The sequence below is a fragment of the Sorex fumeus genome, unplaced genomic scaffold (genome assembly GCF_029834395.1).
Source record: "Sorex fumeus unplaced genomic scaffold, SorFum_2.1 ptg000037l, whole genome shotgun sequence".
Taxonomy (NCBI): Eukaryota; Metazoa; Chordata; class Mammalia; order Eulipotyphla; family Soricidae; genus Sorex; species Sorex fumeus.
The window spans coordinates 33611181-33627446 of record NW_026606094.1 but is presented as its reverse complement, the minus strand read 5'-3'; the positions used below and the strand labels follow the sequence as shown (position 1 = coordinate 33627446).

Below are 16266 nucleotides of genomic sequence, written 5' to 3'. Positions count from 1 at the left end.
CATACTCTGAAAAATAACTGAAAGTAGTAACAAATCACTGTAGTATTGGCCCTATTAACAGAGATATTATAAACGAAAGTTATGTTTTATAGCAATTTTATTTTAATAATAATAAAATTAATGTTAACACTATAAAGAATAAAATTTAAAAGTTGACAACATTCCCTAAATTAAGCAAAGATTTAACCAGATAGAGGCCATTAGGGTTTGAGTAATATTACCTCCATATATGTTACAGATTCCTTAATATATAAAATAACTCTAATACAAAATAGTTTTAAAAAATAGTTAAATATTTACATTTGGTGGAAAGTATAGAACAGATTATAAACCTTAGAGTGTAGAAATGCACTTGAAATATTTCAAATAGAATTATGCCACCTGGAATTGCCTATTATTTGTACAAAAGTAATGTAAAGAGCACCCTACTGCACTGTTTGCTAAGGCTGCCACCTTCTCAAATTAGACCTCTCCTTATAGTATATCCATGTGGAATATGGCATCTCTTTCATTTCCTCTTTTTAGAGGATTCCCCATATATCTCTTTTAAAACTTTGTAATTTAGTATTTTTTCCCCTCTGTTTTCTTTCTCTCAGGTTTCTACTTAATGGTTTTGTTTACTTTTTATCTTAGAATTCTATTTCATGAAGTAGGAATTGTGTTCATTTCTAAAGCATGAATAACTGATTGTGTTGGACAAATCAGTAAATATTCAATAAATCTCTCCTAAAATGAACAACTATAAAACATCATTCACGAATCACGAATCACGACCATCCTGTTATTCGCCGATTGCCTCGAGCAGGCCCAGTAACGTCTCCTTCATCCTAGCCCTGAGATTTTTAAGAAAGTGCTATATTCAAGGCTCTTTAGGAGAATGAGATCCATCATTGTTACTGGTATCTGGCATATTGGGTACGCCACGGGGAGTTTGCCAGACTCTGCCGTGTAGGCAGGTTACATTCGGTAGCCTGCCAGTTTATCTTCTTTTTCAAAAAATAAATCTATAATGATAACTTTGTTTTTAATTGGAAATATAGAGGGCTGGAGAGATAATACAATGGTTAAGGCACTTGCTATGCACTTAGCTGGTCCAAGATTGAACCCCATCAGCACCACATTTTGTACCCCAAGCTCCTCCCATGAGTCATCCCAGAATGAAAAGTTAAGAAACCAGGAATAAGCACTGAGAAATGGGTGCTGCCAAAACTCCCAAATAAACAAAAAATGAATTAGAATATAAAATAAAACTTCTTTTTTCTCTTGCATGTGATTTTTGTTTTGGGGTCACACTGAGTGATGCTTAGGAGTTTCTCCTGACTCTGTGTTCAGGGATCACTCCTGGTGGTGCTTGAGGGACCATATGACATGCCAGGGATCAAACCCAGGTTGACCATGTGCAAGACAAGTGCCCTACCTATTATACTATCTCGCTAGCCCTCCATATTCACTTTTTAAGCAGAAGGGCTTAACTTTAAATTTGAAAATTGTATCTGGGGCCAGCAAGGTAGTACAGTAGTTAAGCATTTGCCTCGCACGCACCTGGCCCAGGTTTAATTCCTGGCACCACCACATGTGGTCCCCTAAGCCAGTCTGGGAGTAATACTTGAGCCAGGGATTACAAAGTAATACAGAGCCAGGAGTAAGCCCTAAGCATCGTCAGATATAGTCTCCCCCAAAACAATAAAATAGTGTACTGGTGGCACCTTTCTATTTAGCTTAGTCAGACCATGGCATATTATTTTATGGATAAGTACACATGGGTCAGTTTTCATTTTGTTGTCAGAGAAGTATTTATCCAAAAATAAATTCTGAAATAGATCAGTATATAGCTTATTATCTAATTCCTCAGTTGACAATAGTCTTTACATATATATATATATATGTATATATATATAGAGAGAGAAATTACTTAGAAGTGCAATGTAATTGTACCTTATTTCTTCTATATCAAATACTATATATATGCTTACAGAGGGAAGGAGAGCTTAAAATTACTTCCTAAAATCTGGATATGTTAGAATGATTCATTATAATTGTAAAATAATTTCTAAATACTAAGGTCAGAGAAATAGTTCAAGGGTTTAGGCATTTACACTGCATGCAGCCAATATCACTTCAATCTGCAGCACAGAATATGGTCCCTAGAGGATCACCAGGGGTGAACCCTAAATGAAGAGCTAGAAGTAAACCCTGAAAATGTTAATTGTGTCCCTATGCTCTCAATCCCCACTAATTAGCATATCAATATAATCCTAAAACTTGTGTCTACATTATAAAAAGTACCTGTATGTAAGAAATGGGGGGGGGAGGAAGCTATCAGTTTGGATCATGGATTTAAAACCTAGTGGACTACTGCAAAAAAAAAAAGTTTAGCCACTTGCTTAAAATTCAAGTTATTAAGTTCTTACCTTTGTTACACTCAAAGAAGCTCATATAGATATAGCTCACATGAACACAATGGAATTTAGAAAAAAAAATTTTATTCCTTTAGTACAAGTTCATTGCTAATATAAAACAAGTCATAGGTACTATTCTTGAAGAGTATTAATTTTGGGCTGGAGCGATAGCACAGCGGGTAGGGCGTTTGCCTTGCATGCAGCCAACATGGCCGACCCAAGTTCAGTTCCTCCGCCCCTCTCAGAGAGCCCGGCAAGCTACCGAGAGTATCTCGCCCCCACGGCAAAGCCTGGCAAGCTACCTGTGACGTATTCGATATGCCAAACACAGTAACAACAAGTCTGACAATTTGTTGTGAGACGTTACTGGTGCCCGCTCAAGCAAATCTATGAACAACAGGAGGACAGTGACAGTGATTAATTTTAGCCATTTTTAAAAATTAGACTTAAAAAAGCTGTTGTTCTGCCAATAAAAGATAAACCCAATGAATTCAGGTATTTTAACTATAAAAGATCCAGTCATTATCACTGTTGTGTTGTTACAGTTAATATTTTTTGAGCTCACAATTTTTCACATAATGCAAAAACTTTACTTACAGCTGGAATAATCATATAATACAAACATTTTGTATTGCCACTATCATTGTCCCTATTTTGGAAAAAAGAGAAAAAAAATGTGAGAAGTAATTTGTGAAAAGTCATATGACTACTAAGTGATATAGTCAAGAACATTACCTACTGTCTACATTTCATAACCTCCTGTGAATTTGCCTGGTCAGTTCCAGACGTTGTTTGCCCACCCAGGAGACTTTGTCTAGGCAGACAGCAAGATCTTACCACCAAGGAACATGTTCCTCATAGCCGTTAACACACTGGGATGAATTAAATTAAAACATAAAAACTTTGCAGGCTGCAAGAGCCTTTCAGACCATCAGACATTATAAAGTAAATTAAGTGAGAGGGGTAAACTTGAACATTTTTATTTCATAACACTATAAAACTAGAACTATAGGTTTTGTAAACAATTGGAATGTTGGTATATTTATGAAGTATGGGGACCACTATCGAGTTTTCTCCTGAAATACTCCATCTAATCTAGTATTTTTTTAGGCTTAGTGCCAGAATTTTGGTATACATAGTAAATTAATAAAACCCATTTTAGTCATCATTTTTTTCTACATGTTTCGATAGCAAGTTTTTATTTTAGTTTTATTGGCTTTCTGGCTTCATGGTCTAATTTCCATTAATCCTTGGAGATTTGCCTATTGCAAATTAAACTTGAACTCTGGGTAACTGATAATTGTTGAGGTGACAGTTTCCAGTAACTGGGTTCTGCTGGGAAAGAAGAAATTCCTATAACTTTTTAAAATAGGATGACCCTGTGGCTTTGGAAAACTTCTTAATTGAAGACAAGAATTTTAGTCTTCAACAAACAAAACAGAATCAAGATTATCTGAAATCCAGAACTGTAGTATATAGTTATAATGAATGCTGTATTTAAGAAACCAGTAAAGTAAAACATTTTAAATAATTATATTTGATGTTTATTAAAAGGCTTTTTGATCAAGTATGGCAGACTGACATGTAATTCTAAATTACTGAAATTGTAGTATTCTATTCAAGAAAAAAAATGATTTTGAAACAACTGAAATTAAAATTAGATTTATATAGAAAATACTGATTTTTAAAATTTTTAATAATGTGAAATATTCTCTCAAATCATTGCCTTTAATAGATATGCTTGCATAGTTAAGCATAGGTCAAGAAGTATGAGTTTTATTCTTATGAATAATGCAATATATTGAGAGTATAAGTATTAAGTATCCTTTTATTTTTGCCTGAAAAAGGTTGCCCTACTCCCCTAAGTGAACCTAACATAAAACATGAAGACTTTATCATCATAGAAGTGTAATGAAACTGTCCAAATAACCAAGTACAATATAACTACCAGCCCAGTTTATTCCTGCTTTATTTAAATGTACTTACTTATATTAGGAAACACCAAGATTAGTCTTGACAACCCATTGCAAGCATTTGAGACCACTAATTTTTTGTTTTTGTTCACTTTTTTTTCACTTACTAAGTGCTTATTTCCATTTATGTATGAGGAATGGCAAAAAAAATGCAATAAATTATACTGGCAATTTAGAAACTACTAAAGTCAGGTAAAAAAAAGGAATACAAAAAAATTAAAGTTTTTTTCAGTACCATCCTTGCACATTATTTTTGTTAAGACTTGGACTCTAGCGTTATGTAAGATATTTTCAGAGACATCTGTAGACTGCATCAATCTTATATGTGGCTCTCACAAAAATGGACACCTTGAACCACAGGTCTTTTAGAAATAATACAAATGAGTTGTGATACATTTAGTAAATTTAAAGAAATATTTCACTTAGAATAGATGTTTTCCTTTATATTGTTACATAAATCAAGCATTGTGATTATTATTATTCTGTTAGGTATGCGTAAAGGAATATTTCCTCCACAAAACTTGGCACATGGTCTAAAGGAATTTGCTTAATTTAGAAGAAAAAAATTAATTTGCTTACTTTGAACTTAACATAAAATAGACATCTTATATGATTATATGTCAAGTATTACAAGCTGCTTCATATGCTATGTTATTTAAAGCCATACAAATAAACTCTTAAGAATAGAATTCTAAAGTCATGCATTGATGAGAATGTGATTTACAATGAATTGTAAATTGTGTATTTCAAGGAATCACTTCATTTTTCTTTTTCTCAAAATTATAGATTAGCAAGAATTATGATTTTTCAAGCAGAGGAAACCAGATTTCAATAATAGGCTTTGGCGGTGGTTAGCAATCATCTTTGGGTTTGAGTGTCTGAACTTTGTAGTTAGTTCATTAACTATTCCACAGGGTGGCAGTAATATAGTACAAAATAAGATAAGTGAAAACACTATCCTCTTTGACATTTGTGTGTAATAACAATAAATTCAACTAATATATTAATGATTATATATCAAAATATATATTATACACCTATAAAATTAATGATATAAAACTTAATTAATTAAAACGTGAAAATGAGAGCCCAATTCAGTATTGTTTTGCAATCTTGGATCAAACTAATTTATACTGATATTTTCATTGTCACATTTTTCATTTTTCATTTAATAATATTTTAAAAAATTGAAATTATTTAAATTACATTCATCTGAACAAATATAAATTTATAAAATATCAGAAAATGCTGATAATCTATCACTAAATATATACATGCATGTGTCTTTATATGTGTGCATATGTATTTGTATATATAAACATGTGCCCTCAAAAGAAAAATAATCATTTTAAATAATATTTGAAGTATTTTTTAAATATTGTAATTAATAGGCAGTTGTAGGAAATTTTATATGGGAGATTTCATTTGTAATTTTAAAATTTTAATAAACATTGAAAGGAAAACTTAAGGCAAGAGGTTTTAAAAGTATCTATGACAAAAGACAATAAATACTGAGAAACGGGATACAAAATACTCATTTGTATGAATCGCATCAGTCAGAATAATCACCCAGTGTGTCTTTCATGTTGTAAAAATACTTGCCCTTACAAAGGTATGACTATAATTTATTTAGTTTCATTAATTTATTTATTTTGACTGAAAATTTTTCACTGAAAATATTTTCCTAGAGTATTGTTGTAGTATGAGGAAAAACTAGACAAAGCAGTGTCTAACATTCTTTCACATGTAAATTATAAAGGAGAAATTCCCTAGTACTTCCAGTGCATTTGGGTTTTTCCTTTGTTCTGAATCCATTTGACCATTGTTTAAGATATGGCAGTTAAATGGAATTTTAGGAATGGTTAAATATTTTTATTTTTTTCCATTGTAGGTGTAAGCTCAACTATGTAAGCAGTACTATAACAGTAAAATATATAGATAGCTCTGTAAATGTCCCAACTGTAAAATTAAAGAAAATAAGTCTTCATTTTGAGAAGGTGAAAAAATAGAATGAGTTTCCATCTCCTAACATTGACCTGGGACCAGTCATTTGTACTTAAAAATCTGGGTGATTAAAACTCAGATGGTTCTACCAAATGCTTCCTACTTAACCGGTAACAGCAAACCTGGGCGACTTAAGGGTAGTTCACATAAAACTTTACAAGTGAAACAGCAACATCCTCAATGTACATATTGGGGCCAGAATTGTTATGATGTGATCTCTGTGTGGTCAAGACCAGTAAAAGAACAGAGAACAGATGTCAAATCTCTTTTGAGGTTTGTGCTCTGAAATCATGTACAAAAGTTGAAACAGATGAAACAATTAGAAAATGTCAATTCAAACAGACAATCGACATGAATTAGGGAAAAGCTTGTAACATAGTTCAAAACCAGAACAGGAATTCATGGCAAAGGGATTTTCTTTATGTTTATCTTTAGAAAAACTGAAATGTTCAACTTCTAAAGTTGGTTTGCTTGGTTATTTTTGGATAAAATATGTGTTGGTTTTATTGAAGTTGTTGTTAGCACCATATTTATCCTCTATATTTTAAACTATTATTAAATATTTAGATTATCTCACTTGATGTATTAAATATTTGCATATCTTAAAGGGTGATAGTTAATATTCTGATCCTCTTAAAAAATCTTTAGTTTAAATGTATAACCATAATGCTGGTCTTCTTTTATACAAAGTAAAAAAATATAGCTAGCATAATCATTTGTGCACACCCAAAATGCTTGCTAACTTCAAAATAAACTTTGTGAAAGTAGTGAAACCATTACTAAGTAGCACTGTCCTCCCATTGCTCATCAATTTGTTCAAGCGGGCCCAGTAATGTCTCCATTCTGAGACTTCTTGTTACTGTGTTTGGCATATTGAATACGTCAGGGGTAGCTTGCCAGGCTTTGTCATGCGGGCAAGATACCCTTGGTAGTTTGCCTGGCTCTCTGAGAGGGGCGGAGGAATCGAACCTGGGTCAGTCACGCTGGCAGCATGCAAGGCAAATGACCTATCGCTCTGCTATCGCTTTAGCCCCATGGTCATGGGGAGTATGTTTTAATAAAATGGAACAGGTAGTGTTGGATATGACCTGAAAAATGTTATATCTACTCATGAAAACTCAGTCTTCTTGCTACACCCTGAAATGGGAAAGTGCACCTTTTTTTTTTTACATGGCTGGTAACCACCCAGCAGTGCTTGGGGCTTCTTCCTTGCTCTACACTCAGGGATAACTAACAGGGCTCAGGGTATTATGAGAGATGCCAGGGATCAGAGCCCAGGCTGACCACTTGCAAGACAAAATGCCCTACCCACTGTAGTATCTCTGTAGAATCACAATCGCTACTTTTTTATTTAGTAACGTAAGTGTATATTTTGAATAGGTTATGCATTTCCTCCCATGTTTTCCTGAATTCTTTACATGCCTCATTTTTCTTGTCACAGAAATCAACTATAAGATAATTTAATGTATATTTTTACTTGAGGTTTTTTTTTTGTTTTATCATTTATTTCCATGTTTGCAGCCTAATAGACACCTGTGTTTTCAATTCTCCAGGTACGGGTATTTACATTTTCAGTTGGTCAACATAATTATGACAGAGGGCCTATTCAGTGGATGGCATGTGAAAATAAAGGTAACAGTGATTTTTCTTGACTACTTCTTAGAAAAGAAAAAGTTAGCAGTTGTCAGTCCTTCATTTTACTTTTGAGAATAATAGAACAATCAAAACAGGAATAAGATGCTGAGTTTTCTAAAGAGAAAACACAAGTTTTGACATTAGTTGTACAGTATATAAATATTTGGACACCCAGTCACTGCACGTTTGTAATGGAATATAATTCATTGGATGGTACTAAGTTGCATTACCAAATATAATGTTAGTTTATAAAAAGAATGAAAGGATACCTAAATTTTATAAAACTAAGATATAAGCAAGTGTAATATATATGTACATTTTTACTCTGAATGATTACATTAAACATCTTTATTTAAAATGTATCTATATTTCTAGGTAATTCATACTTTGTGTACTAATACCATATTTTCTCTGTAGTCCAAAATAGGTGTTTTGGGGCTGGAGCGATAGCACAGTGGGTAGGGCGTTTGCCTTGCACTTCGCCAACCCAGGTTCAATTCCCAGCATCCCATACGGCCCCCTGAGGACCGCCAGGGTTAATTCCTGAGTGCAGAGCCAGAAGTGACTGCGCATTGCTGGGTGTGACCCAAAAAACAAAAAAAGAAAAAAAATAGGTGTTTTAAAGATTTTTTGAAGATTATATTTACATAATATTTTATGAGAATAAATTATCAGATACTCATCATTATGTATTTTTAATTTTTCTCCAATGAAAATTTTAATGATACCAGTTTCCGTACTGCTTTATAGATAACATTTATTTTATACTGTCTAAAAATGTACCAAAATTTCTAATTGTATATGTATTTTTCAGGTTATTATTATGAAATTCCTTCCATTGGAGCAATAAGAATCAATACTCAGGTATGGTTAATTTAAGCTTATAACTTCAAAGAATTAGGTTTTTTGAACTTTAAATATACTAAATAAGGGGGCTGGAGTGATAGCACAGCAGGTAGGGCGTTTGCCTTGCACGTAGCCAACATGACCGACACAGGTTCGATTCCCAGCACCCCATATGGTCCCCTGAGCACTGCCAGGAGCAATTCCTGAGTGCATGAGCCAGGAGTAACCCCTGAGCATCGCTGGCTGTGACCCAAAAAGCAAAAAATAAATAAATAAGTAAATAAATAAATATTCTAAACATAAAGGAAAATAGGTGAAAACTTAAAAATATGATACATAATATAACTGTAACAAAATTAAATCATGATAATGTATTGATTTTTGTTTCAGTGATATTCGAACTGTTTTAAGCTCTTTGAAATCTACAAAACATATATGAAGAAGTGAGAAATTATTCTTCTCATGTTAAATAAACTCATAGAAAATAAAATAAAGATAATATCATCTCAAGTGTTTTAGTACAAACTTGTTTTTAAAACAAGTTTTTAAAACAAGGCTAGAGAGATAGTGTAATAGTTAATGTGTTTGCCTTACAAGTTAAAACCAATTTGATCCCAGCAATACAAGGACACCCAGAGCAATTCAAGAAGTAGCCCTCAGGCTAAAACCAAGTTGGTGATAGCTCCTGAGCACCATCCATCAGGGCCCCAAGCCCTCCCTCCTCCTCATAAAATTTAAAATAATTTTTTTTTCTTGCCAATCATTAAAATTTGTTCATCAAGTCATAGGTAACATATATAAAATCCAACAATAAATTATATAGGACCCTAACCACAATTTAGATATCCTGTATAGACTTACATGCCTGTTTAAAATAAACTTAATACAAGGAGATGATTTTTCTATAACCTTTTACTTGAAAACTTTCCCCTTAAATAACTTTGTAGATTAAAGCAATTAAATCCATTTATATATATATTATTTTTAAAAAATCATAAATTACAATTTCATATCATTACTCAATTTTAAGCAACAGGCTCTACAAAAGAGACTAAGTCAACATTTGGCATAAATATCATGGCGTTTGTGGAAATGAATACTGAATATGTTGAAATGAAACAGCAGCTGTATTTGAGTCTGATGTCTAGAATTGGCACAGTATTTCATTTATTTTTTGATATGTTTAAATGTGCTTTTGAATTTCAGCCAAAAATCTGTGATATGAGAGAAAGTATTTAGCTGCTTTATTATTTTAATTTTGTACAATTCCATCGAGTAAATCACAGAACCTTACATAGTTTAGATTAACACAAAACAATTCACAAGGAACATATTTCACTTATCATTGGCTGTGCCTCAGTAAGAGAATGTTTTGGTTGTTACTAGGGAAAAAACTGAATAGATATATTGTATAGATAATATAAGTCAAGTAATGTGGATTCAAAGTATGTGGACATACCAGTTATGGAATATCAAAAAGAGAAATCAAGGGATCATATAATTAGCTCTCAAAAATTTGTATCCCATATTCATTTCAGTGCTAGATTATTTTTATAGATATATTCTTCTTTAACCTAGCATTGCTGATTTTCAGCCACTTTTAATTCTTAATAAACAGGAATATTTGGATGTTCTGGGAAGACCAATGGTTTTAGCAGGAGAAAAAGCTAAGCAAGTACAATGGACAAATGTATATTTGGATGCATTGGTAAGTGGTGGCCGTTCAACTGAAGACTGTCATCATAAAAGTACACAGCTCCCTTCAACATTCTTCCTACATTTCTTAAAAAAAAAAGCAACCTTTTCTTAAACCTTGCATCATAATATTTTCAAAAGATTTTAGATAATTTTCATAAAAACCTAATTCATATGTATAAGAGACCACTAATGTAAACTGTTATTTTTGCTTATTAATCCAATGAAAATACAGACTTTTCAATGGAGAATCTTGCCTTTTACTATTTTCCAGATTGTTTATGTCAAAAAAAATGTTAAAGATCACATGAATTAGTACCCTTTGCTATAGATTTTGAGCAAAAATTTAAAGAAAGTGTTGTTAAGTAGATTTCAGGCAGCAGCAGCATGTATGACCTCTGCAACTCAAATAAAACCCAGTGAAACTTTAAAAATACATGCATTTAAATGGGCAAAAGTCTTATTATATCCTGAAATTATTGCCAACATAATTTTTTCTTTATGTATCATTCCTAACTGTTTAGGCTCAACCCCAGAAATATATGAAAGAAGTTAATTAAGCTGATCAAGTCATATAAAATAATAAACTTTTTAAGCTATTTTCATTTGTACATAGTTTTAATATAGGTATTCTCTAATATTTTACAGTAGTACTTTTCAGTTGAGGGTAATGTTTGCCCCACAAGTTATTTAAAAATAATTTATGGATATATTTTATTGTTATCACTATAGTGGGCAGAGCTACCCACTAACATATATAATGTATAAAAAATGTGAATAGTGCTAAGTATTTCCAATGCAACTTCCTATCCCCAAACATATAACAAGATATTCAATAGGAATAAAATAGATAAATCTTGTTTAATATAATTTTTCCTTTGGGGATATGAAAGTCATAGAGAATATCATGCTTAAGACTTATTTATATGCTTAATCTTAATTAGAGGACTTCTTAATGATTTTACTATTGTAATATAAATAATCAAAATACTAAGTCCTGGAAAGTGTAGGCTGGTTGAATAACCCTTTTCCTACTTGGAGTTCAGTTATATGCTGATAATACTTTTCTAAATGCAATGATGAACCCAAAGGGCAAAATGCAATCCATTTAGAAATACTTATCATTTGGTTCTTGTAAAATAAACATATACAGGAAGTTAGAAGAAAAATAGACACTATTAGCAATAGTCTTGCATGCTAAGAAGATTAAGTGAAGCTTGCTTACCTCAAGTCCTAGCTAGAATTACTGTCCAGTGTGCCTTCTTGACATCACATATTTATTCAAGGTCACATGGTCATCTGAAGTTGTGGTCACAATGTTTCTCTTTTCCAAATTCATCACAGGACAGAGTATGATAGGAATAACCAATAATTATGCCTTGTATTTTCTGTGACCAGAAGTTCATTAACCAACATGTTTGCCTTATGGTAAGGTTCTTACTGATAGCAAAAATAACATTAGGGAGTAATTTTATTTTTAAATATTCTGTTCTTTAATCTGAAACTAACCATTAATTTCTTTTTAAAAGATACACATGAAAGGGTGTTCACTGGATGTGTAGAATATTTGGATGAAAAGATTTTCATCTTATATATTTATAATCTCATCACATAGAACATTCAAAATCAAGTGAACAGTAATATTCAAAATGAAAAGGCAAACATATCCTAAGTCAAAATATAGTAAATAGAATGAGAAAAAAATGAAGAGCTCCTGAATTTTTAAGGGTAAAAAAATGGTAGAATCATACCTGAACATATAAATTCGGAGAGTCCTCCTACAATTGATGATAAATGAGATCACACAATGGAGGTGAATTATAAAAGCTGGAGCAGAGGTTGGTATATTGAAAGAAGTTTACCTCAGTCACTTTTCAGATAGGGGAAAAGAAGGAAAAGATAGGACAGTATTGTGAATAATTACTATTTGTAGACATATTTTACCATCTTGACATTTTAAAAATATGCACATTTCTCATAATTCAACAAAATGAATCTTTTAAAACTTATCTATAGGATACTAGTTTTTAGAAATTTAGCACTATTTATTTTTAATTAAAATTTAATTTTCCAGTGTTTTTGCTTAGAATTAAATAGTGCAAATATTTGTATCGTTCTACAAGCAACTACGAGTAGTTGTATCTTAGATTTTATTTGTAACCAACAATTCATTGTCTTGTGTGAAAAGCCTTTCTATGATTTCCCTTCCTCACAGAGTTAGTTTGCCTTAAGATTTCCCCCCATTACAATTATAAATCATTGCTTCAGATATTTTCACTGTGAGACTTTGTTGTTTCTGGAATATGAGCAGAAGTCATAAAATTTGAATTTGGGATCATTATTCACAAAAAGATTACTAATGTTTTATCAGTGTGACAAATTTGAAGTTTTCAATAATATTTTTTAAAAGTGCATTACAGTTATTTTATTAAAATGTAGTCTTTGATATGAATAAGTGGCAAATATATATGTAAACAGTTTTATATATATATTAATTGTTGCAGATGGCAAACAAAGGAAGGTGTATAATTTGAAGAAATTTTCTAATACAGTTTAGCTGTTGCTGAATGCTTCAAGGCTACTAAAATAGATTCTTATTATGTCTAAGACATTTTCAATTAATTTTTAAAATGTACTTTCAAGATATGTATAAATCTTTTTGTGACTATAAGATAATTACAAAATTCAGTATTGTATACTAAAATCAAAAGTGTTTTGACAAAGTTTAATTATAAATTAATTTGCCTTTTCTCTGAATCTATTTTTAGGAATTGGGACTTGTCATTACTGGAACTCTTCCTGTCTTCAATATTACTGGCCAAGTTGAAAATAAGACAAAGGTTGAAAGTTGATTGATATAATTAATAATAATAAATGATAAACTACAATGTTGAAACATAATGTGGATAAGATAATTCTATAAGAAAAAAATATACAAAGTAACTGTCTTCTGAGGCCAGAATGAAATAACAACAGCTGCCTTTGTGATAACCACCTGGGAAAAAGGAAATACAAGTCAAGTTCTCTGTTTCCCTAGAGCCAAGATTCAACTTAACTCTATTTAACTATGACCTGATGAGAACACAAATTCTGACTCTGAGAGTAATTATATGATAAAGAAACTATTTTGCACATATTTTGTAAATGCATCTAATATGCATATGGAATTCAGAAAGGGGAAAAAACCTGAAAGTAAACCATGGTTATGTCTGTACTTGAATTTAATTTGAGGATTTAAGTAGTTCTTGATTTTTTAAGATTCAGGGGACAAGATGTATAAGTAGCTTTATTTTTACATATGTATTTTTACATATGTATTTTTACATCTGTGCATTAAAGAGTTGCTACCATAAAAGTTCTGAAAACAAAGAACATGAGAACTGGAATTCAGTAGGAAACATGCCACTTAGTGGGGCTGAGAGAGAGACCAGGGAGAGGGCAGTATCTATGGTAGATGGAAACACTCAAGTGGGAGGAAAAGGTGAGGCTGAAAGGTGATCAAGTGTTTTGTATGAAACCTTATTAGTACTGTAAACCACCATCCGAAAACATATTTGTAAGGGGCAAGTGGGGAGAGCTTCTAGTCGAAGCCAACTGGTGGGTGGAAGCAAATAAGATTGGTTAGAGGCAGGAGAGTGGGGCATTACTGGAAGGAAGTGGATACTGCTTGAAGAGATAGATGTTCAAACATTGTATGCCTGAAAACTCAATAACGTCACAACTTCACTAATTTATTTTCAGTTCTGAAAATAATGTTGATTTCCATTTAAAATCATTTAATGTTTTGTTTTAAAATAGTGTTGCATCGCTGCTTTTTAACTTGCATAGGAAAAATTAATGCAAGGAAAATTAAGACTTTTAAAAAGTTTACCACTTTTTACATTTTTCTTGACATTCCTGCATTAAGGTTAATTTCTTTCCGGTTTATGGCATACTGAATGGTAGAGTAAAGTCATTGCACTTACACTTTATTTGTTCAGTTATTATAAATTTCAGTTTAATTTCTTATTTTATTGTATGACAATAGAAAGTGTTGATTATTTTCCTTGGATGCTCAATTCTATTCTTAGCTAATTGTGGGTTCAAAAAACTAGCTCTTAAAGGGGTAGTTCTACAACACTCATATAAACTTTAGAGTGCTTTAATATGAACATTTTTGTCTGCTGAGAGTATACCCACATAAAAGGGCAGTGATTTTTTGGCAAGGATCGGGGCGGAGTGTGTCCCAGTTGTGCTCAGGGTTTACTCCTTGCTCTGCACTCAGTGATTCGTTGTGGCAGGCGTGGGGATTGTGGTGCTAGGGATCAAACCAGGGTTCACCTCATTCAAAGCAAGGTTGCCACCCACTGTCCTATTTCTCTAGCCCTAAAAAGTATAGGTTTTTGATACAACTTTTTTACATTATATTTACTAACACATGTTTAGTGTTCTTTACAATAATTACTAATTGGACGTTATACTTTTTGTACACATTATTTTATAATTTGTATGATTTTACTTATAATTAAAATTTCTGTTCTAAATTTTGAAATTATTTCTATCTTTGCATCTTATAGAGAATAATTTGCCACGTAATTTCCTTTACTTAAAAGAGAACCCATGATACTCTTCATTTCGTTTTTGGAAGTCAGTGGCAAACAGCAGTATTTTGAGGATACCTGCTATTTTATTTAGAGTTTTTACTTTTACTTTTTATCACATATATGTCATGATTGTTATTCATATACAGATATTTTCATCAACAGCAAAAATTCATTTGTTTCTTAATCCACATTGCCTATAATCTTTAGTTGGTAAGGCGTCTACCTTGTACTGTCCTCATACTGGTTCACATTATACATAATAGTACAAGAGTTATTGGGTACATTGTTATATCTTTTACACATTAGCCTAAATCTTTAAGATTTTACTTGTGGGAGAACATTCAGATAAGACTCTTGAGATTATGAAATACTGAGCTGAGAATATGGAATACACAATTGTCAAATGAACATATAAAATAAGGTTTTTGGAAACATGCAATTTTGAAATAAAATACTATTTTTGCTGTTTGTAGAACCAGCTAATACTTGGTGTGATGGGAATTGATGTGTCATTGGACGATATTAAAAGACTGACACCACGTTTTACAGTAAGATATTGTTTATTCTTTTGAGAGGAGATGGGAGAGTTGGGGCCACACAATGTTGCTCTGGGTCTATTCTTGGCTTTGTGCTCACTCCTGTGCTCAGGAGTGATCTCTAGTGGAGCTCCGCGTTCATAAATGGTGCTGGGGATCCAAACCATAGTTTGCATGATACAAGGCAAGTGGCTTAATTCCTGAACTATTTCTCCAGTTCAAGGTGCAGTTTATTCTTTGGCATCTTTTCAATTTTAAAACTGTGTTAATTTAACCTAGTCAAAAAGCTATTAAATAACTGTAAAAAATGAAATAATTCTGTGGACTTATTTGAAAGGACCCTTAAAGGATTTATTTATAAAACATAAAGGTACCATATATTCCTAAATTAATTACCATATTAAAATGTGTGCTTAATACTTCTTTTTTGGAATATAGATTTATGTTTTATTTCATGTATTTCTAAGGTATTTTAATTGTTTTTCAGCTGTGCCCCAATGGCTATTATTTTGCAATAGATCCTAATGGTTATGTTTTATTACATCCAAATCTTCAGCCAAAGGTAGGTATATGTAGTGATTTGTGTTCTAAAAAC

General features: G+C 32.0%; 1 protein-coding gene across 1 annotated transcript in view; it reads left to right on the top strand.

The window, feature by feature from the left end:
- CACNA2D1 (calcium voltage-gated channel auxiliary subunit alpha2delta 1) overlaps positions 1 to 16266 on the top strand; it is a 474650-nt gene that overhangs the window by 393186 nt on the left and 65198 nt on the right. Inside the window, exons 13-18 of the mRNA XM_056118578.1 lie at positions 7930 to 8008; positions 8826 to 8875; positions 10476 to 10565; positions 13321 to 13392; positions 15609 to 15683; positions 16159 to 16233. Coding sequence (XP_055974553.1) covers positions 7930 to 8008; positions 8826 to 8875; positions 10476 to 10565; positions 13321 to 13392; positions 15609 to 15683; positions 16159 to 16233 — 441 coding nt within the window. The remainder of the gene's footprint in view (positions 1 to 7929; positions 8009 to 8825; positions 8876 to 10475; positions 10566 to 13320; positions 13393 to 15608; positions 15684 to 16158; positions 16234 to 16266) is intronic.